The sequence below is a fragment of the Neoarius graeffei genome, chromosome 4 (assembly GCF_027579695.1).
Source record: "Neoarius graeffei isolate fNeoGra1 chromosome 4, fNeoGra1.pri, whole genome shotgun sequence".
Classification (NCBI taxonomy): Eukaryota; Metazoa; Chordata; class Actinopteri; order Siluriformes; family Ariidae; genus Neoarius; species Neoarius graeffei.
The window spans coordinates 82,788,763-82,811,453 of record NC_083572.1 but is presented as its reverse complement, the minus strand read 5'-3'; the positions used below and the strand labels follow the sequence as shown (position 1 = coordinate 82,811,453).

Genomic DNA, 22,691 nt, shown 5'->3' with positions numbered 1-22,691 from the left:
TTACTGATCCATGAACTGACATCATGGAACATGATGCATGGTGCTGCACAGCGCATGTAAATTGATGCATTGAATGAAATGTAAATAAGATTGGATTTGAGCAAAACACATTTGGGAGTTTGGAGGTAAGACTTAAATAATAAGCAAGTGGGCTACATGAAGAAGAACAAATAAATGTTGTTATTGGGTAACGGATATTTAAATTAACATTTCTGTTCAGGAACAATTAAGGATGGTTATGTTTCTGTTTTTGTTCCTTGAACCAGTATGAACTTTCAAAGTTCAAAATGTATGATAAAACAAAAATAAATACAAGCTCCAGGTTTGAAAACATAATTTCATCATTGGTAAGATTTAGAAGAAGAAATTAATCAAAACATTAATCTGAATAAAACATCAAATATGCAATAGAATATTGAAGACTCTCCAAGTTTCCATCAATGAAGAGTTATAACATCAACGAAACCGACTTCATGTTAAAACTGTTAATATTATAGTCATGCTGTCTGTTGTTGCCCAAATGAGGATGGGTTCCCTTTTGAGTCTGGTTCCTCTCAAGGTTTCTTCCTCATGTCGTCTGAGGGAGTTTTTCCTTGCCACCGTCACCACAGGCTTGCTCATTGGGGATAGATTAGGGATAAAATTAGCTCATGTTTTAAGTCGTTCAAATTCTGTAAAGCTGCTTTGCGACAATGTTTATTGTTAAAAGCGCTATACAAATAAACTTGACTTGACAATGGCGTTAGCCTTAATAGGCTAAAATTTTCAAATCATGCTCGCATTTGTTTCTGAAATACACAAGTACACTAGTGTGTCTGTTGATGTTAAAACTGAGCTACAGAACATGTGGATGGGAGCTAACACTGCATGTGAGTTATTGCCTAACCAGCTGGTAGACATTGAATGTCCAGGACACCAGATGCCTTATTTCTCTCTGCAGTATACGGTAACACTATAACGCAAACACAGCCAATTCATGCATCTATGGATCTGGATTTTATTTTCAATTAAAAATATTTACAGCATGTCATCAGCAGCTATATAGGGAGGGAAAAGGGGAAAAATAGATTCATAAAAGATTTAGCATCAGTGCTTTATCGTTTTATCCATCTTTAAGACCTCAGATTTCTGATGTAGGGCCATTTACAGTTGAAGATGCCTGCCGTGCACTCACAAATGTCTTTCACTGGGTTAGTCTAACATGACTGAACGAGCACCATGAGAGCTGGATGATGATTGATGTGTTTTCTCAGTTCTTTGATGCTGGACTCCCTGAAGGCCAGACAACCTTTCAAATATGTATGTACTTGTAAGATGAGAGTCGTAAGGAATAGCTGGGGGACGTCATCTTAATTACATCAACTTTACACGTGTGCACTGAAATGCCAAAACTATCATATACTTGTGTTATTTCATTTTCACTCTGTCAGCTGAATAATTAGATAGGACTTTTGCAACTTGGCCTTCAAGGAACCAAAAAAAACCTACATTAAGCCAAAAAAGGATACACGAGTCATGCTGCACCACACCAGGACCAAAGCTGGGAATTGGGAGTATTATCTGTAAATAGACCACAGTTAGAATGGGACTGACAAATCGGAAGGTGTTTGCCCGAAGGGTGCTGTCTGTGTTCATTGAAATGCACATTTATGGAGATCTCAGTGAAACATTGCACTTTTTTTCAGCTGGTGAGTGAACAACAAGAGAGCCGTCCCTTGCTAAGCCCCTCCATCGACGACTTCTTGTGCGAGACCAAGTGTGATGGAGCTGCTCGCCCCGTGACCTCCAACACAGCAGGTAATCAAAAAGCTGACTTCTCTTCCAAGATGTCTAGTTCCAGCCCTCACTCTAAATATGCATGAGCACCAACCAGAACAAACACCTTCCCTGTAGGCCCAGCAGAGGCGATTATTTATAAATGTATATAATGATTCTTCATTAATTAGGCATATACAACCCCAATTCCAAAAAAGTTGGGATGCTGTCTAAACTGTAAATAAAAACAGAATGTGATCATTTGCAAATCATGGAGACCTTATATTTCATTGAAAATAGGACAAAGACAACATACCAGATGTTGAAACTGAGAAATTTTACTGTTTTCTGAAAAATACATGTTCATTTTGAATTTGATGTCAGCAACACGTTTCAAAAAAGTTGGGACAGTGGCATGTTTAACACCTCTACTTTTAACAACACTCTGTAAACATTTGGGAACTGAGGAGACCAATTGCTCTAGTTTTGAAAGAGAAATGTTGTCCCATTCTTGCTTGATTATACAATTTCGGTTGCTCAGCAGTTCAGGGTCTCCTTTGTTGTATTTTGCACTTCATAATGCACCAAATGTTTTAAATGGGAGACAGGTCTGGATTGCAGGCAGGCCAGTTTAGCACCTGGACTCTTTTACTATAGAACTATGTAGTTTTAATAAGTGCAATAAGTGGTTTGGCGTTGTCTTGCTGAAAGAAGGAAGGCCTTCCCTGAAAAAAATTTTGTCTGGATGGCAGCATATTGCTCTGAAACATGTATGTGTCATTCAGCATTAATGATACCTTCCCAGATGTACAAGCTACAGTACCCATGTCATGTGCACTAATGCACCCTCATACCATCACAGATGCTGGCTTTTGAACTGTGCACTGATAACAAGCCAGATGGTCCCTCTCCTCTTTAGCCTGGAGGACGTGGGGTCCATGATTTCAAAAACAAGTTCTACTTTTGATTTATCAGATAATTTTCCACTTCAGGGCGGCACGGTGGTGTAGTGGTTAGCGCTGTCGCCTCACAGCAAGAAGGTCTGGGTTCGAGCCCCGTGGCCGGCGAGGGCCTTTCTATGTGGAGTTTGCATGTTCTCCCCGTGTCCGCGCGGGTTTCCTCCGGGTGCTCCGGTTTCCCCCACAGTCCAAAGACATGCAGGTGAGGTTAACTGGTAACTCTAAAGTGAGTGTGAATGGTTGTCTGTGTCTATGTGTCAGCCCTGTGATGACCTGGTGACTTGTCCAGGGTGTACCCCGCCTTTTGCCCGTAGTCAGCTGGGATGGGCTCCAGCTTGCCTGCGACCCTGTAGAACAGGATAAAGCGGCTAGAGATGATGAGATGAGATGAGATGAGATGAGATGAGATTTTCCACTTCACTTCAGTCCATCGTAAAAGAGCTCAGGCCCAGAGAAGGTGACAGTGTTTCTGGATATTGTTTATAAATGGTTTTAACTTGCATTTGTGGATGCAGTAATGAACTGTTTTTTGACAGACAGTGGTTTTCTGAAGTGTTCCTGAGCCCATACAGTGATTTCCACTACAGACACGTGTCTGCTTTTAATGCAGTGTCACCTGAGGGCCTGAAGATCACAGGCATCTAATGTCAGTTTTCAGCCTAGTCTCTTGCATACAGAGATTTCTCCAGATTTTCTGAATCTTTTAATGATATTATGTACCGTAGATGATGTGATTCCCAAATTATTTGCAGTTTTACACTGAGGAACATTATTCTTAAATTGTTGCACTGTTTGGCCATGCATTGTTTCACAGAGCGGTGAACCCCTCTCCATCTTTACTTCTGAGAGACTCAGCCTCTCTGGGATGCTCTTTTTATACCCAATCATGTTACTGACCTGTTGCCAATTACACAATTTAGTTTTTTTTTAGCATTACACAACTTTTTCAGTCTTTTGTTGCCCCTGTCCCAACTATTCTTAACTGTGTTCCAGACATCAACTTCAAAATGAGCATATACTTTTTCAGAAAACAATAACATTTCTCAGTTTTAACATTTTATATGTTGTCTTTGTACTATTTTCAGTTGTGTGTGTGTGTGTGTGTATATATATATATATATATATATATATATATATATATATATATATAATATATATAATATAGTAATAATATAGTATATTATATAATTTTTATATATATATATATATATATATATATATATATATATATATATATATATAAAGAATTTGGTGCATATGTTTTAACTTATTTTGGGTTTTCTGAAATCAGCACAGGATCAAAATTATACATACAGGGTCAAACATATACATACAGCTCACCTAATATTTGGTTAAATGACCCTAGGCAAGTTTCACCTTCACCAGAGGCTTTGGGTAGCCATCAACTAGCCTGGGCCCGCCCATCCTAAGTGTGACGCAACACGGGGGGCTGTTGCGAACTTAGTCTGGCAAGGCAAGCTATCTCCAGCTCTTCCAAGCTCCCGAAAAATTGGGAGCCAATCAGCTTTGAGCATCTCCAACGGCCCTGGGTAGAGGCGTGTTCAAGGCAGTGACGTAGTAGAACTGCGACCGGAAGCCATAGATTGTTTACACAATCTATGCCGGAAGCGCTTCATTCACTAGAAACATTACGAACATGGAGCAGCTGCAAGCCTTTGACACAGCGGTAGATGCTGTATTGAAAGCATTCACCGGGAAGTTCTCATTGAAAACGGAGCAAAGAGCAGCCCTGGAGGTATTTATTGAAAGGAAGGACGTTTTCGCCTTGCTCCCGACCGGCTCCTCCTTCTTCTTCCTGTTACTCAAGCAGTTTCCGTCGTGTCACATACGTCAGAGGAAAGAGTGATGTGATTGGTTTAAGCTTCGTCACAGCCTTTTCTGGCTTCGACCAGTAGCAAACTGAGGCATTTCAGGGAGGCGGGTCAACCACGCACTTTGGGAAACGGTTGGGCTTAATATCTATGCCAGACCAATGCTCGCAGAGCTTTGAAGTTGCGTTAGCCAGACTAGCCATCAACAAGCTTCTGGCAGAATTTGGATATTTGACCCCTCTTTTTTGTCATAATTAATAGAGTTCAATCAAATTTGTGAGTTTCCTGGGACAGACTCAACTTTTAATAACAGTTTACACATTTTCAATTGGCTTGAGTCAAAACTTGGAAGGCCATTCTAAAAGCTTAATGATAGCCTGCTTTATCCATTCCACAGCTAGCTTTGATGTGTTTGGGGTCATTGTCCTGTTGGAACACCCAATTATGTCCAAGTTTGAACTGTCTAGTCAATCAGTTAAGGTGAAAAATGCTGAAGAATTCTGAGGTAGTCCTCCTTCTCCATTAATCCATCCACTCTGTTTAGCCATGCTTAACATTTGGTACAGTATTCTTGGGGTTGAATGCCTTATTTTTACTCCTTCAAACATACAGTGGATATAAAAAGTATACACACCCCATTAAAATGATGGGTTTTTCTGATGTAAAAAAAATGAGACCACAATAAATAATTTCAAAACTTTTCCCACCTTTAATGTGACATATAACCTGTACATTTCAATTGAAAAACAAACAAATCTGTTAGGGGGAAAAACATAAAAAATAAAACATACAATAAGCTGGTTGCATAAGTGTGCACACCCTTAAATTAATACTTTGTTGAAGCACCTTTTGATTTAATTACAGTATTCAGTCTTTTTGGGTAGGAGTTGATCAGCTTGCCACATCTAGACTTGGCAATATTTGCCCACTCTTCCTTGCAAAAGCATTCCAAATCTGTCAGATTGCGAGGGAATCTCTTGTGCACAGCCCTCTTCAGGTCACCCCACAGATTTTCAATTGGATTTAGGTCTGGGCTCTGGCTGGCCATTCCAAAAACTTTTTTGGGGTCATTGTCGTGCTGAAAGCTGAAATTCCTCTTCATCTTCAGCTTTCCAGCAGACATCTGAAGGTTTTGGGCCAAAATTGACTGGTATTTAGAACTGTTCATAATTCCCTCCACTTTGACTAACGCCCCTGTTCCAGCTGAAGAAAAGCAACCCCAAAACATGATGCTGCCACCACCATGCTTCACCGTGGGTATGGTGTTCTTTTGGTGATGTGCAGTGTTGTTTTTGTGCCAAACATACCTTTTGGAATTGTGGCTGAAAAGCTCAACCTTGGTTTCAACAGACCATAACACGTTTTCCCACATGCTTTGGGGAGAGTTGATGAATTTTTTTGCAAAATTTATCGGGGCCTGGATGTTTTTCTTTGACCCTACCTCATAGTCCAGACATATGGAGAATACGGGAGATTGTTATCATATGTAGTACACAACTAGTACTTGTCAGAAATTCCTGCAGCTCCTTCAGTGTTGCTGTAGGCCTCTTGGCAGCCTCCCTGACCAGTTTTCATCTTGTCTTTTCATCAATTTTGGAGGGAGGTCCAGTTATCAGTAATGTCACTGTTGTCCCATATTTTCTCCACTTCTTGATGACCGTCTTCACTGTGCTCCATGGTATATCGAATGCTGTGGAATTTTTTTTGTACCCTTCTCCTGACTGATACCTTTCAACAATGAGATCCCTTTGATGCTTTGTAAGCTCTCTGTGAACCCTGGCTTTTGCTGGAGGATGAAACTGAGTAAATGTCTGAAATTTATTTGGGGTTAATCAGAGTCATTTTAATTGATAGCAGGTGTGAACCCAAAAAGGCTGAATGCTGTAATTAAATCAAAAGGTGCTTCAACAAAGTATTAGTTTAAGGGTGTGCACACTTATGCAACCAGCTTATTGTATGTTTTTTATTTTTTATGTTTTCCCCCCTAACAGATGTTTGTTTTTCAATTGAATTGAACAGGTTATAGGTCACATTAAAGGTGGGAAAAGTTTTGAAATTATTTATCGTGGTCTCATTTTTTTACATCAGAAAAACCTACCATTTTAACGGGATGTGTGAACTTTTTATATCCACTGTACCTCTGGTCATTGTAGTTAAACAACTCAATCTTTGTCTCCTGACCATAAAATTTTCCTCCAAAGGGCTTTTTTTTTATCCATGACCACATGGACAAAAATGATCTAACTTTAGTTGAGCTTGAAGGTGTCAGTTTTAGAGCAGGGTTTCTTTCTTGAACAGCAGCAAATGGCAGTCTAAAACTTGCTTGATTGTAGATAATGATTCTGGTGTTCCAGCAATTTACATTTCATGGCAGACCTGTGCCTTGGTGGTTCCTGGGTTGTTCCTGACCATCTAAACCAATTTGGTCTCAGCTGAGGGTGACATTTTGGGTCTTCTTCCAGACCTTGGCAATGTGGCTAGACCTCCCAATAATTTATACTTGTCAAACAAACCCTTTTTATGTTGGCACAGAGAAGCTACCAGCTGTAGTCAGTCATGATCCCTGACAGGAGGTCAAGAGGCCTTGGCCTTGGCAAGTTAAAAGATATTTTGAAACTTTCAGCACCACTGACATCATCATGAACATGGGTATATGTATATTTTTGATCCTGTATGTATCATTTTGACCTAGTGTTGATTTCAGAAAACCCAAAGTATATTAAAAATTGTGCACCAAATTCTTGGGATTTTTTCTATTAAAGATGTATGTTGAACAATCATTTTGACTCAGAATAAATAACAGTTCAAATAACTTATTGAAAGTCCAATATTGCCTTGACATTCTTGTCATGTCCATGATGAGAAAAAACACACAATATGTATGTATGTGTTTATATTATATATATATATATATATATATATATATATATATATATATATATACACACACATATATACATACACACACACACGTGTGTGTGTGTGTATATATATATATATATATATATATATATATATATATATATATATACACAAACACACACACACACACACACAGTTGTTGCCATCTGTCTTTTATATCCTTTATATTATGTTTTTATATGTTCCTTTTTTCGACTTTTATGCCAGTAAAGTCTAGTTTATGCACTTGTAAATTCTATTTTTATGTCAGTTGTAAAACGCATTGAACTGCACTTCATACTGTGTGTGGCTGTGTGTGACTAATAACATTTGAACTTGAATTTAAATTTATATAAGCACTTTTTTCATAATTCCTCTGAGATTGATGTTTACTTTCTTATACAAGTGAACACTCTGTGTGCTACCAAAACATAGATAAATGAAGATCATGTGTTAGAAATGTGAGCGTGCTTACTTTCAGACAGACTCATTATTTCAAGTACACAAAAAGACTAATGATCCTTATTCATGCATTCTAGCTTTTCTCTTTCACAAGACAATTAAGACATTCACATCCATTGAGGAGACCCATTGCTGTTAGTCTAATTGTGTATACATTTGGAGAGGCCTCTATCAGGGCTCTAATTGAATCCACTTTTCATTTGACAATCCTTCTATTTGCAATAAAGCAGCAGTCTTTCACTCTAAGACTGGGTTTTACTCACTGCATACAAATTATTTTGTGGTGGCACTTAGTTCTCTCAGAAAAGGACAAGATGCTTATTTAGAAAGTAATATCCGGAGCTGGCTATTGATTTTTGTGTGATTATGCTTTGATTATTAGACAGCTTTTCATTCTTTCCTCTAATGCAAAACTGTATTATGTTTTTCTAAGGAAAGTCTCTTGTTTGACTAAATTTCTTTATAGTTGCTTCAGTAACCCCCAAGTGATACTGCTGCGTTGTATGAAAGTGTGATGTAATCTCTTGGGGAAATTTTACCAAGACTGGAAGCAGGATTTATAAACAGCTGAACATCTGGTCGCATCTGCTTAATTAAGAAAAACCTCAGACTTGGCCGTTTTATTTCTCCTTGGGTAACAATTAATATTCGCAGTCTCTAGTGTCTTCTGAATATTATTACAGAAACAGCTGCCATAGTCATTTCATGTAATTTAAAATATGCTTCACAAAGGAAGATATTTTTGGGGGGGGTTTTGTTGTTGTTTTTTTTATTCCATCAGTTTTGTTTTCTGGCTTGCTTCAACCATAACTCTGGGAAATCCATTTGTGTTCCTTGTGGGTCTAGACTGTTCTCACTTACCATTTTTTCAGCACATTCCATGTCATATTAACGTAGAAGTAGGAGAGATGGCAAACATTGGATTCAAAGCTCCATAATGCATTGCAGCTATAGGACGCAGATGGCACCTCAAGTTCTAGTTTGTGAGGAATGATGCATGCCACACTACAGCCACATTTTGCTACAATACGCATGGCTAGTTAGCTATCTACGACATGATGAGTTTGATAGTGTTAATAGTGGTAGTAGCATGTAAGGTGATGCTTTGGAGCATGATCTGATTTGAGTAGTGTATACAGATAAGGACATGAGAGAACTGGACAAACTAATACTCTGTTTAGTGAGACATAAAGCAGGGGCTCAATCCCACTGGCACCATTATCAGCAGGGAGTCAAACAGAATTGTGGGTAATATCGGAAACAATTAACCAAAGTGAAAATAGACCAACATGTCAATGACTATTAAAGTCAACTAAGAATTATGCAAAATAAATATTGGATTTTCCTTTAAGTTGGACGCCAACATAATAAAATGGCCTAGCAGCTTTGTCAGAAGGTTTCTATGCCTAACCAGAAGAACAGATGTGATGTCCTGATCTTTTCATTAATCGCCAAGCAGTCACTCAAGTCACTCAGTTATAGCTATAAGTAAATGCTTTGTCGTTTTCTCTTTGTGACGGAGAGGATTTTATGTCAGCCATCTGGGGGGTGGTCCTCATGTGAAGGCTTCACTCATCCTGATAATAACTGTGCCACTGATGTTTACTGAGAGTAATGAGAAGGCATGTGAGTAAAGGTCTGTAGTAATTTCTGGCACTTTAGAGTTGTGGATGACCTGAATGAATGATGCTCCAGCTTCCTATTATTATATTCATTGGCAGGCTTATGTTGTCCATCAGGGAGAAATTGTCTGCAGTAGAGCCCATCAATACTGGCATATTCAGACTGCGATGAACCAATTTATCAAGTAAAATAAGGATATTATTCTGTCCACATTCACTGGATATGAGCAATCGCACACTCTGATTGGCTACTCTACTACTAGGATATCAGCTCATATACCGTGAGTAGAGAAAAACAAAATGGCGGCGCGTGTTGCTGAACCAACCGAGGACGAAATAAAACCTCTACTCAAAAACAAAACCTCCCAAAATACAAAAAAAGCAACAAAATATGGAATAAAAGTATTTGATGGTAAGAACATATCTTTTTTATTTTTCAAGAATTATAATTATTATAGCATTTTTCACAAATTGCTACTGTCATTTCGCCGGTTTGTTTGGTTACGTTCTAAGCGGAAATGATTTTGTCAGAAGTTTTGTGTAAAGTTTTTATTTATCAAATTTGCAAAAAATAAAAATGCTGTGTTTCTCAAAATTCAGTGAATGTGGATATAATAAAACAGTTATTCCACTCAATCTTGTCATACATGGCTTATAGCCGACTCTGCTACGTGCCTCATTGGCTATCGGCTCATGTACGTATGACTTGATTTCGTGGAATAACTGTTAATTATATATTTTGATGAGTTGAAAGTGATTTGGAATTACCATGTGTTAACTTATCATCTGGTAATAAAACTCAAAAGACGGCTGGAAGATTTGTTCAATCGTGATATCATTTTGGCTAGTAGGAGAGAACCTCGAAATACAGCTTCAATATTACATCCATATACAAGTGTGCCCTCTCATTGTCTATTTGAAAAATCCAACTGGGTATATTTTCACTCTTGCTAGGTTTCAGAATATGTTTTTTAAACCAGAATCAGAATGTTTTTAATTCGCCAAGTACAGGGTATACAAGAAATTTATTTTGGTGCAGTGTCACACATACCGGTAGTACAAGACAGCATAGTAAGTATTTTTCCTTTTCTGTTCAAAAACGTGTAAAAACACCCAGAAAACTGCTCATTTATGCATTTATCCAGTCAGTCAATTATGTCGCAGCAGCACATTACATAAAATCATACAGATACAGGTCAAGAGCTTCAGTTCATGTTCACATCAAACATCAGAAAAGGGAAAAGTCTGATCTCTGTGACTTTCATCATGACAACTCACAACAGTAGAAGACCACATCAGGTTCCATATTTGTCAGCCAAGAACAGGAATTTGGGGCTATCATGGGCACAGAAATCACCCAAACTGTACAGTTGAAGATTAGAAAAGAAAAAAAAAATCACCTGGACCATTTTACAGTCTTCATCTGTCCAATTTGGGTGAATCTGTGCCTATGAAAGGCTCAGTCTCCTGTTCTTGCTTGACAGGAGTGGAACCTGATGTGGTCTTCTACTGTTGTAGCTCATCCACCTCAGGATTTCATATGTTGTGTGTTCTGAGATGCTTTTCTGCTCACTATGGTTGTAAAGAGTGCTTATTTGAGTTACTATAGACTTCCTGTCAGCTCAGACCATTGGTCATTCTCTGAGCTCTCTCATCAGCAAAGTGTTTCAGCCTGCAGACCGTCAGGATATTTTTTTTCCCCATTTTGCACCATTCTCTGTAAACTCTACTGACTGTTGTGTGTGAACTCTCAGTAGATCAGCAGTTTCTGAAATACTCCAACCAGCCCATCTGGCACCAACATCCATGCCATGATTAAAGCCACAGAGATCAGTTTTTCTTCATTCTGATGTTTGATGTGAATATTAACTAAAGCTCTTGACCTGACCATGATTTTATGCATTGCACTGCTGCCACATAATTGGCTGATTAGATAACTGCATAAATGAGCAGGTGTACAGGTGTTCCTATTAAAGTGTCTATTGAGTTTATCTCTAGTTACTGTTAGCATAGCTTTCAGAGTTTATGCATGCTGCTTCTGTTTACCAGATTATGAGAAAGCATGAGTGTGACCTCTAGTACAGTTGTAACATCTGCTATAAATGTAAAGTATCTTGCTTCAGAGGTGTCTCACTCTGTTCAGAGTAGAGAAAGTTGGAGCACTGAGACAGAAAAGTCTCATGCTCATATAAAGACTTTTTTTTAAATCATGGAACCACACAGTATTGAATAAATCATGTAGAGTAATAAATGTATCATTCTTTATCATTGTTTTTCCCTGATGTACAGTGGTGCTTGAAAGTTTGCGAACCCTTTAGAATTTTCTGTATTTCTGCATAAATATGACCTAAAACATCATCAGATTTTCACACAAGTCCTAAAAGTAGATAAAGAGAACCCAGTTAAACAAATGAGACAAAAATATTATACTTGGTCATTTATTTATTGAGGAAAATGATCCAATATTACATATCTGTGAGTGGCAAAAGTATGTGAACCTTTGCTTTCAGTATCTGGTGTGACACCCTTGTGAAGCGATAACTGCAACTAAACGTTTCCGGTAACTGTTGATCAGTCCTGCACACTGGCTTGGAGGAATTTTTGCCCATTCCTCCATACAGAACAGCTTCAACTCTGGGATGTTGGTGGGTTTCCTCACATGAACCGCTCGTTTCAGGTCCTTCCACAACATTTCGATTGGATTAAGGTCAGGACTTTGATTTGGCCATTCCAAAACATTAACTTTATTCTTCTTTAACCATTCTTTGGTAGAACGACTTGTGTGCTTAGGGTCGTTGTCTTGCTGCATGACCCACCTTCTCTTGAGATTCAGTTCATGGACAGATGTCCTGATATTTTCCTTTAGAATTCGCTGGTATAATTCAGAATTAATTGTTCCATCAATGATTGCAAGCTGTCCTGGCCCAGATGCAGCAGAACAGGCCCAAACCATGATACTACCACCACCATGTTTCACAGATGGGATAAGGTTCTTATGCTGGAATGCAGTGTTTTCCTTTCTCCAAACATAACGCTTCTCATTTAAACCAAAAAGTTCTATTTTGGTCTCATCCATCCACAAAACATTTTTCCAATAGCCTTCTGGCTTGTCCATGTGATCTTTAACAAACTGCAGACAAGCAGCAATGTTCTTTTGGAGAGCAGCGGGTTTCTCCTTGCAACCCTGCCATGCACGCCATTGTTGTTCAGTGTTCTCCTGATGGTGGACTCATGAACATTTAACATTAGCCAATGTGAGAAAGGCCTTCAGTTGCTTAGAAGTTACCCTGGGGTCCTTTGTGACCTCGCTGACGATTAAATGCCTTGCTGTTGGAGTGATCTTTGTTGGTCAACCACTCCTAGGGAGGGTAACAATGGTCTTGAATTTCCTCCATTTGTACACAATCTGTCTGACTGTGGATTGGTGGAATCCAAACTCTTTAGAGATGGTTTTGTAATCTTTTCCAGCCTGATGAGCATCAACAACGCTTTTTCTGAGGTCCTCAGAAATCTTCTTTGTTCATGCCCTGATACACTTCCACAAACATGTGTTGTGAAGATCAGACTTTGATAGATCCCTGTTCTTTAAATAAAACAGGGTGCCCACTCACACCTGATTGTCATCCCATTGATTGAAAAACACCTGAGTCGAATTTCACCTTCAAATTAACTGCTAATCCTAGAGGTTCACTTACTTTTGCCACTCCCAGATATGTAATATTGGATCATTTTCCTCAATAAATAAATTACCAAGTATAATATTTTTGTCTCATTTGTTTAACTGGGTTCTCTTTATCTACTTTTAGGACTTGTGTGAAAATCTGATGATGTTTTAGGTCATATTTATGCAGAAATATAGAAAATTCTAAAGGGTTCACAAACTTTCAAGCACCAGTGTTATATATATATATATATATATATATATATATATATATATATATATATATATATATATATATAAAAGAAAAAATATATACCTACGATAAATACTAAATTAGAGGAATTATGAAGTAGATGAAATGCACTTATTGCACATGTCAGGTGGTAGTAATTGCAAAAAAAAATGGAACAACTTGACAGACATACAGATGTGAGTCTACTGTGAGCAGTGCTGGTTGTACAGTCTAACAGCTGCAGGAAGGAATGATCTGCAGTAATGCTCCTTCACACACTTAGGGTGGAGCAGCCTTCCACTGAAGGAGCTCTGCAGTCCAGTGAGTAAGTCCTGTAGCGGGTGGGAGTCGTTCTCCATCATAGATGACAGCTTAGCTATCATTCTCCTCCCACCCACTACCTCCACTGGCTCCAGGGGGCATCCCAGCACAGAGCTGGCCCTCCTGATCAGTTTGTCCAGTCTCTTCCTGTCAGCTGTGGAGGAGATGCTGCTCTCCCAGCAAACCACACCATGAAAGATGGCTGACGCCACCACTGTGTCAAAAAAGAAACTTGATATCAGAAGCAAACGTATGTATAACATTATGTGAAAAATATAAAGTCTGTAATTTAAAGCATCATTGAGTCATTTAATACAACACACAAAATTGTTCTGGCTTTCCCCTGCATGGATCAATTCTAACGATCAAAATACTGTACAGCTCAACTTTTACACACCTTTCAAAACTGTAGTTGTGCTGCAGGGAAGGAAATAAAATCAAAGATAATGTAATTCTGAGCCCTCGGGTTGTCAGATCCACATGCTGTTGATTACATATAGGTAAGTGCCCGGAGCCATAGCAGCTACCAGGGAATGTTATAATTTCTCTGTCTTTCCTGTCGATAGTCACACTGTGCAAGCGTTCAGCTTCATACTGCTGCAGTAATGTGCAGACTTTTCTCTGAACCAAGGGCTATGTTGGTAAAACATCCATTTGCTTTGTTACTATACATGTATATGAATTAACAGACACAACCCTATGCTTTTGACATACAGTACCAGTCAAAAGTTTGGATACACCTTCTAATTAAGTGGGTTTTTTTATTTTATTAATTAAAAGACACTTCATGTCTTAAAGTAATAACGGATGTCATTTCTCTTTACTTAGTCAAAGGGTTCTTGACATAATACGGATTAAAACAGTTGTGGAATAGGGCTATTTACTGTATTTTTATTATTTACTATTTGATCTCAAATGCATTAACAAGGCAAGAAATTGCACTAATTAACTTTTGACAAGGCATACCTGTTAATTGAAAAGCATTCCAGGTGATGACCTTATGAAACTGGATAAGATAATGCCAATAGTGTGCAAAGTGTCATCAAGGTAAATGGTGGCTATGCTGAAAAATCTAAAATATGAAACACTTTTTTGTTTACAACATAATTCCATGTATGTTCCTTATGTTATTTCATAGTTTTGATGTCTTCAGTATTGTTCTACAATGTAGAAAATAATCAAAATACAGAAAAACCTATGAATGAGTAGGGGTGTACAAACTTTTGACTGGTACTGTAGATCAGCTATTGTTTTGATTGTGATTGTTAGGTTTGCATCATTTAGTATGTTGTGTAAAAAAAAATTAGCTGCTCCTAAAATTAGACATTTTAATTAGCTTTTGTTCTCCCAGTTAGCCAATCTTCAGTGTAGCAGCAGTTTCTGTCCCATCATATTACAGTGCTGCTAATTTTGGGAGGGAAACTGTGTGGTATGCTCTTTGGGGTGATGAATAAATGAGGTCATCCTAAACGTCTGGAAGCTATTAAACATATTCACATCTCCTGTTCCCAGTGCTGTCCTCTTCTCTGGACCTGCTGGACCTAAGTGAGCCTGGTGAGAGGAGGAACAGTAAAGACAGGAAGAGTCCCATGTCCACCAAGAGCACACCACATCGAAAGAAAGCAGATGAAACCGAGCTGATCCAAGTGGATGTTGAACAGAACAAACCCTGCTCTCATACACCTGTGAAAGATTCTCTGGATTCAGGTATCCAGGTCAAGAGATAAGTAAATGTGAATACGAGAAACCTTTAAATAATTCACTTGCTATATCTTAGAAATGTATCTGGTTGAATGTTGGCAGCAGGTGTTACTTCACCACTGGAGAAATGGGAGGAACTCAATCCTCATGCAGAGAGAACCGGTAGCAGGAAATGGAAACTAAACAAAAGACGGTCGTCCAAAAATTCTGGAGAATTTGTTTGGTAAACCTCTTCTCTACCATATGTTCTGAAAAGCAGTAGGTGAAATGTTCTATAGGAAACCATACAAAGCAAGCATCACTATAACCACTGTCTTATTGCTTCTGTCCCTTTTGATACACCCAAAGGTCTACTGACAGCAAAACACAACCTGATACAGCTGCCAAGAACTCATTAGAAATAAATTACAAGGCTGAGGCAGAGACATCCCCTTCCACTCAAGTAAGCTCATTTATTTTCTACATGTTGAAAATTTCACCTCTGTAACAGCGTTTACTAAAACTCCGGTGTTTCAATACATGCCCTAATTAAGTTGAGATCAAAGAACAAAAGGTGAGGTGGGTAGAAAAGCCATCCATTTTGGCCACCTTGACAGCTTCAGCCATCAAAGTATCTAGGGAACATTACAGTAGTGGTTTCCCATTGCCTTCTACTGGATTATTATAGAGGTTTTCTCCTCTCAACCATTCATACATACCTATGGACAATTTAGAGTAGCCATTTAACCTACCCATATGTCTTTGTGGGAAACCAGAGCAAACCCACACAGACACAGTGAGAACATACAAACTCTACACAGAAAGGCCCCTGTCAGCCACTGGGCTCAAACCCAGAACCTTCCTACTGTGAGGCAACAGTGCTAACCACTACACCACCATGCTGCCCGGAAAAGCCAAGATCCATAATAAAGGGGAAAAGGGCAGAATTACACATTAGATGAGTCACATGTTGTGAGAATAGCATCAAATTCAGTGCTATGGAGCTTCTAAAGAATAATTTTTCTGTCATATGTATTAACCATAAACAGTAAACTTGAATGTAATTGACATAAAAATAGCCAGAAAAGTTATATATATATATATATATATATATATATATATATATATATATATATATATATATATATATATGTTACAGGTCAGAATTGGAGGTCAGGTGGAACTTTTCAACCTAGGTTAGAATTTTTACCCCAGTTCATAATTTGCTACTTGTATTAGGGAGACTTACTATAGCTAGGGTTAGGATTTGGGAAGACTTTGTATTTTATAATAAAGCATAAAGTACCTTGGGGTTAGGTTTAGGGTTAGGATTTGGGAAGACTTTGCATTTTAAACTACTTGATGATGTAATAAGACTGGACCCAATAAATTCAAAATATATATCATGCCTTCCATTGTAATTGTTGCTGGTCTAGTGGTTAAAGGGTTGGGTTAAAAATCAGAAGGTTATGAGTTCAAATCCCAGTTAAGCATGAGTGATTTTTATTTTTTAAATGCGAATTTGAAAGAGATAGACAAGAGGAAATACTCGGTAGGTATAGACAGAGAGGAAGTAGATGGAAAAAAAGAGACAAAAGAAGTGATGGAAAATCCCTGTAAAGAATTTTAGATAATTCTAAATTTTACCTAGGTTGGAAATTATGAACTACAGTGGTCCTTGAAAGTTTGTGAACCCTTTAGAATTTTCTATATTTCTGCATAAATATGACCTAAAACATCAGATTTCACACAAGTCTTAAAAGTAGATAAAGAGAACCCAGTTAAACAAATGAGACAAAAATATTACACTTGGTCATTTATTTATTGAGGAAATTGATCCAATATTACATATCTGGGAGTGGCAAAAGTATGTGAACCTCTAGGATTAGCAGTTAATTTGAAGGTGCAATTAGAGTCAGGTGTTTACAATCAATGGGATGACAATCAGGTGTGAGTGGGCACCCTGTTTTATTTAAAGAACAGGGATCTATCAACGTCTGATCTTCACAACACGTTTGTGGAAGTGTATCATGGCACGACCAAAGGAGATTTCTGAGGACCTCAGAAAAAAAGTGTTGTTGATGCTCATCAGGCTGGAAAAGGTTACAAAACCATCTCTAAAGAGTTTGGACTCCACCAATCCACAGTCAGACAGATTGTGTACAAATGGAGGAAATTCAAGACCATTGTTACCCTCCCCAGGAGTGGTTGACCAGCAAAGATCACTCCAAGAGCAAGGTGTGTAATAGTCAGCGAGGTCACAAAGGACCCCAGGGTAACTTCTAAGCAACTGAAGGCCTCTCTCACATTGGCTCATGTTAATGTTCATGAGTCCACCATCAGGAGAACACTGAACAACAATGGTGTGCATGGCAGGGTTGCAAGGAGAAAGCCGCTGCTCTCCAAAAAGAACATTGCTGCTCGTCTGCAGTTTGCTAAAGATCACGTGGACAAGCTAGAAGGATATTGGAGAAATGTTTTGTGGACGGATGAGACCAAAATAAAACTTTTTAGTTTAAATGAGAAGCGTTATGTTTGGAGAAAGGAAATGCTGCATTCCAGCAAAAGAACCTTATCCCATCTGTGAAACATGGTGGTGGTAATATCATGGTTTGGGCCTGTTTTGCTGCATCTGGGCCAGGATGGCTCGCCATCATTGATGGAACAATGAATTCTGAATTATACCAGCAAATTCTAAAAGAAAATATCAGGACATCTGTCTATGAACTGAATCTCAAGAGAAGGTGGGTCATGCAGCAAAACAACAACCGTAAGCACACAAGTCGTTCTACCAAAGAATAGTTAAAGAAGAGTAAAGTTAATGTTTTGGAATGGCCAAGTCAAAGTCCTGACCTTAATCCAATCGAAATGTTGTGGAATGACCAGAAGTGAGCGGTTCATGTGAGGAACCTCGCCAACATCCCAGAGTTGAAGCTGTTCTGTACGAAGCAATGGGCTAAAATTCCTCCAAGCCGGTGTGCAGGACTGATCAACAGTTACCGGAAACGTTTAGTTGCAGTTATTGCTGTACAAGGGGGTCACACCAGATACTGAAAGCAAAGGTTCACATACTTTTGCCACTCACAGATATGTAATATTGGATCATTTCTCTCAATAAATAAATGATCAAGTATAATATTTTTGTTTCATTTGTTTAACTGGGTTCTCTTTATCTACTTTTAGGACTTGTGTGAAAATCTGATGTTGTTTTAGGTCATATTTATGCAGAAATATAGAAAATTCTAAAGGGTTCACAAACTTTCAAGGACCACTGTAGGTTAAAATTTTTTAACCCAGGTCAAAAAAAAAATCACGTAGGTTGAAATTTTTTGACCTGCAACATAAACATTTTACTACCCACCCATCTCTTTGTCAGAAATATTGCATTTTAAGCTAGTATTTCCAGTTTCATGCCAAAGTACGTGATGATTTATGCTTTAAATGTTATACTGTAATCACATATAAATATATGTGCTGGTTATCTGCTAACTCATAGAATTCTGTCATTACAGCTCAACAAGCAGTATATTAGTGGAAGACATGTAAGCCTCTCTATGCTTTTTTGTATGACATGCTGACCAGTATATGCATTTGCACCGTGCCATGCCAACAGCATCGCCACATTCTTTTTTATTAATTAAAAAAGGACCATGTCATGGCAGCATCGATTCATTTAAAAAAAAATTAATAATCAAATTGAAACTTTTGCATCATCTTTTTTTTGTTTTGTTTTGTTTTTTGGTGGTGCTACAGGGTTCAAATGTTATGCGCTTGTGTCCTCATTGGCGCATGCTGGGCTGCTATACCTGTTGCTACAGCATCTGTTAGATTGATGGCTAATTAATTATTCAGCAACTTCTTCCTGTGCTTACTGCAGTATAAGATGTCCACAACAACAAGTCATCTACTGGTCACATTTTAGTGACGCTTAGGAAAGCATGAGATTGGGATTGGAGGGGGAAATTAATGTAAGGAACAGAACCAGTTGAACATTCAGGTTTGACAGTGTTTATTATGACATTTAAGTGTTTGTATATCTGATGGTCACCTGATGATATAGGTCAATAATATATTACAATCAGAAACTTTGTCAGATGTGCATGATACAGAGGAATTTGCTTAAGATGCCATTCAAAACACAACTTGTAGTGACTGCAGTATGCATTTACAATGCAACTGAAATTACAGTTCGGTTTACTCAGGCTGTATATCATGGGATGGCCTATTAATTGCATTGTGCTTGAGGCACACGGTTTAAAAGCTTCTAGTGAAAAGGTGGAAATGTTCATCCAGCAAGTTGATAAAATATTTATGACGAAAAAAAAGAAATTTTCCTCGCATCAAAATATTCTTGAGAAGCTCAATTTAAATTAAAACAAAAACAGACTTTGGAGTGTGGTAAAATGAAAAGGTTAGTGCTGCAGGACGCACACTTAAAAGGTTGAAACAATAGCTTATGGTAAAAATAAAGCCAGAGTAATGTGTACTTTAATCTGTACTTTTTCCTGATTTTTTTTTTGTTTGTTTGTTCTTAGAGCTGAATAATGTTATTCTTTCGGCACATCCTTCTGCATACTTTTAGATAATATCAGCAGGATTGCCAGATCTGCTTGTCATAAGCAGTCCATTAACTCTTCAAAGCCACCCCACAACCAGCTGAAAACACCAGCTATATTAAAACAGATTTCCTTAAAGCATATACGCAGAACCATGGCCTCACTTTTAGTTTATAAATGACTTGAGACCTCAAGAATGGCATAGGAATAATTAAGTGTTAACAAATTTGATATAGCAATTTTTACGATTAAAGTCATTCATATAGGTAGCGGTCTGAGTGAATGATGTTGACGTCCATGACGCCACAGCAGGAAGTCTATTGGTCTCATCACCATTTCCGCTATACTAAAAACACAGAGCTGACTGCAACTCCAAGCCTCCATTTTGAGCCAATTTATCGCCATGCCATGTAGATTTGTTGCTGGTAGGTGCAGCAAGACGACAGAAGGTGGATTTATGTTGCATTCATGGTCCAAGAATGTTCAAACTGCAAAGTTTTGGACGCGTTTTGCGAGAAATTCATGGATTGGGCGCCTAAGAAGTGGTCTCCCCTCTGCTCTGCACATTTTACTGAGGACTCGTACGAAACCTCGGATTTGTTGAGGAGCGTTGGCTATAAGCCCGTAGCGAAAGAGGGTGCAGTACCAACAATTAAAGGAAAAGAAAACTACAAGAAAAAGAGAGTAAGTTCAGTTGCACCAATGCTTCCAGTGTGTGAGCCAAGCAGTAATGGCGGAGTACTCAGTATGGCGAATGAGTCGTCAGACTTCTCAGCTGGATATGCTCTTTTTTCCCCTTTCTTTTCTCCCCCCGCTGGATATGCTTGCCTCAGCAGCAATATCTCACTCTTATGTGGAAGAAGCGCATGAATGAAGAACTGAAAGTCAGATTGTTTCAAAACAAATCGGCCACAAGCTCGGCCTTCAAGAAGCGAGAACACGGACAGGAAAGACGCGACTCTCATTTGGTAACATAACAAAAACCACACTCGTGGCATCCCTGGACGCCATGCACCTGAGTGCAACCTCCAAAGCCTGGTTAGCCCGTTCTGCCTGGCCGGTTGTCTGTGGGTGGAAGCTTGAGGAGAGCCTACAGGTGGCCCCGATGAGTTTGCAGAAGGCTCTCCAGAACTGTGCAGTGAACTGAGGACCCCGGTCAGAAACAATGTCGGTAGGCAGACCATGTAGGTGGAAAACATGGTGGATGAGTAGTTCTGTGGTCTCTTTGGCTGGGGGGAGCTTGGGCAGAGGAATGAAATGGACAGTCTTGGAAAAACGGTCAATGACAATGAGGATGCATGTATTGCCACCTGAGTTGGGGAGTCCTGTGATGAAGTCCAGGGCGATGAGGAATCAGGAGGGGTCTTAGCAAGCCAGCAGGGGGTCGATTGGCTGTCTTGTTCGAGACACGTGTCGCAGGCTGCCACGAACTCCTGGATGTCTTCCTAGATGGATGGCCACCAGAAGCGCTGTTGGACAAGCGCCAGGGTTTGAGCAGCTCCCGGGTGACAAGCCAACTTGGAGCCATGACGCCACTGCAGCACCTGGGTTCACACAGAACAGGGAACAAACAGATGGTTGGGTGGTATGTTGCTTGAGTTACCTTCACCGGGGTTCTGCTCCAGGGCCTTCTGCACGAGCGTCTCAACCTCTAGAATGGCGGCTTCCACCAGGCAGCATGGAGGAAGGATGGTCTTGGGTGGCTTGGACTCCTCTTGGTGGGAAGAGAACATCCTGGACAGGGCATCGGGTTTGCCGTTCTTGGAGCCTGGGCAGTAGGAGAGTGTGAAGTTGAACTGGGAGGAGAAGAGAGACCAACAGGCTTGACGGGAATTGAGACATTTGGCAGACTTGAGGTACTCCAGGTTTTTATGGTCAGTCCAGACTAGGAAGGGGAGATCCAAACCTTCGAGCCAGTGCCTCCACTCCTCCAAGGCTACCTTGATGGCCAACAACTCTCTGTCGCCAATGTCGTAATTACATTCAGCAGGGGACAGCCGGCGAGAGAAGGAGCATGGGTGGACCATGTTATCGCTGGCCCTCTGGGAGAGAATGGCTCCGACCCCGGACTCGGAAGCATCGACCTCCACGATGAACTGTTTGGTTGGGTCAGGTATGGTGGGAATGGGTGTTGTGGTGAACTTGCACTTAAGCATGGAGAAGGCTTTCTCTGCTTCCTCCCCCCACTTGAACAAGGTCTTAATCGAGGTCAAGGCAGGGAGAGGTCCGGCCACCATGCTGAAGTCGTGGATGAAGCGCCTGCAGAAATTAGCAAATCCCAGGTAATGCTGGAGCTCTCGTCATGAGGATGGGGTAGGCCAGTCTGCGACTGCCTCAAGCTTGAGGGGGTCCATCTGGATCCTAGCCGGGGAGATGATGAACCCCAGAAATGAGACAGAGCTCTGGTGGAATTCGCTCTTTTCCGCCTTGACAAACAGCTTGTTTTCTAGTAGGCACTGGAGGCCCTGCTGGACATGGCCCTGATGTTCCTCCAGGGAGCGAGAGAAGATCAGGATGTCATCCAGGTACACGAAAATGAAGATGTTAAGAAAGTCCCTTAGGACATCGTTGACGAGTGACTGGAAGACCACGGGCATGTTGGTCAGGCCGAAAGGGACCACGAGGTACTCATAGTGGCCAGTGGTGGTGTTAAAGGCCATCTTCCACTCGTCCCCCTCCCTGATCCTGACAAGATGGTAGGCATTGCGTA

General features: G+C 39.6%; 1 protein-coding gene across 2 annotated transcripts in view; it reads left to right on the top strand.

Moving 5' to 3' along the window:
- pex5la (peroxisomal biogenesis factor 5-like a) overlaps nucleotides 1-22,691 on the top strand; it is a 197,590-nt gene that overhangs the window by 119,351 nt on the left and 55,548 nt on the right. The window contains exons 3-7 of one of the 2 annotated variants that reach the window (XM_060918341.1): nucleotides 1,686-1,797; nucleotides 15,258-15,452; nucleotides 15,552-15,669; nucleotides 15,795-15,888; nucleotides 18,938-18,967. In XM_060918341.1, coding sequence (XP_060774324.1) covers nucleotides 1,686-1,797; nucleotides 15,258-15,452; nucleotides 15,552-15,669; nucleotides 15,795-15,888; nucleotides 18,938-18,967 — 549 coding nt within the window. Of the gene's footprint in view, nucleotides 1-1,685; nucleotides 1,798-15,257; nucleotides 15,453-15,548; nucleotides 15,670-15,794; nucleotides 15,889-18,937; nucleotides 18,968-22,691 lie in introns of both variants that reach the window. The other variant, XM_060918340.1, reaches the window with a different exon arrangement.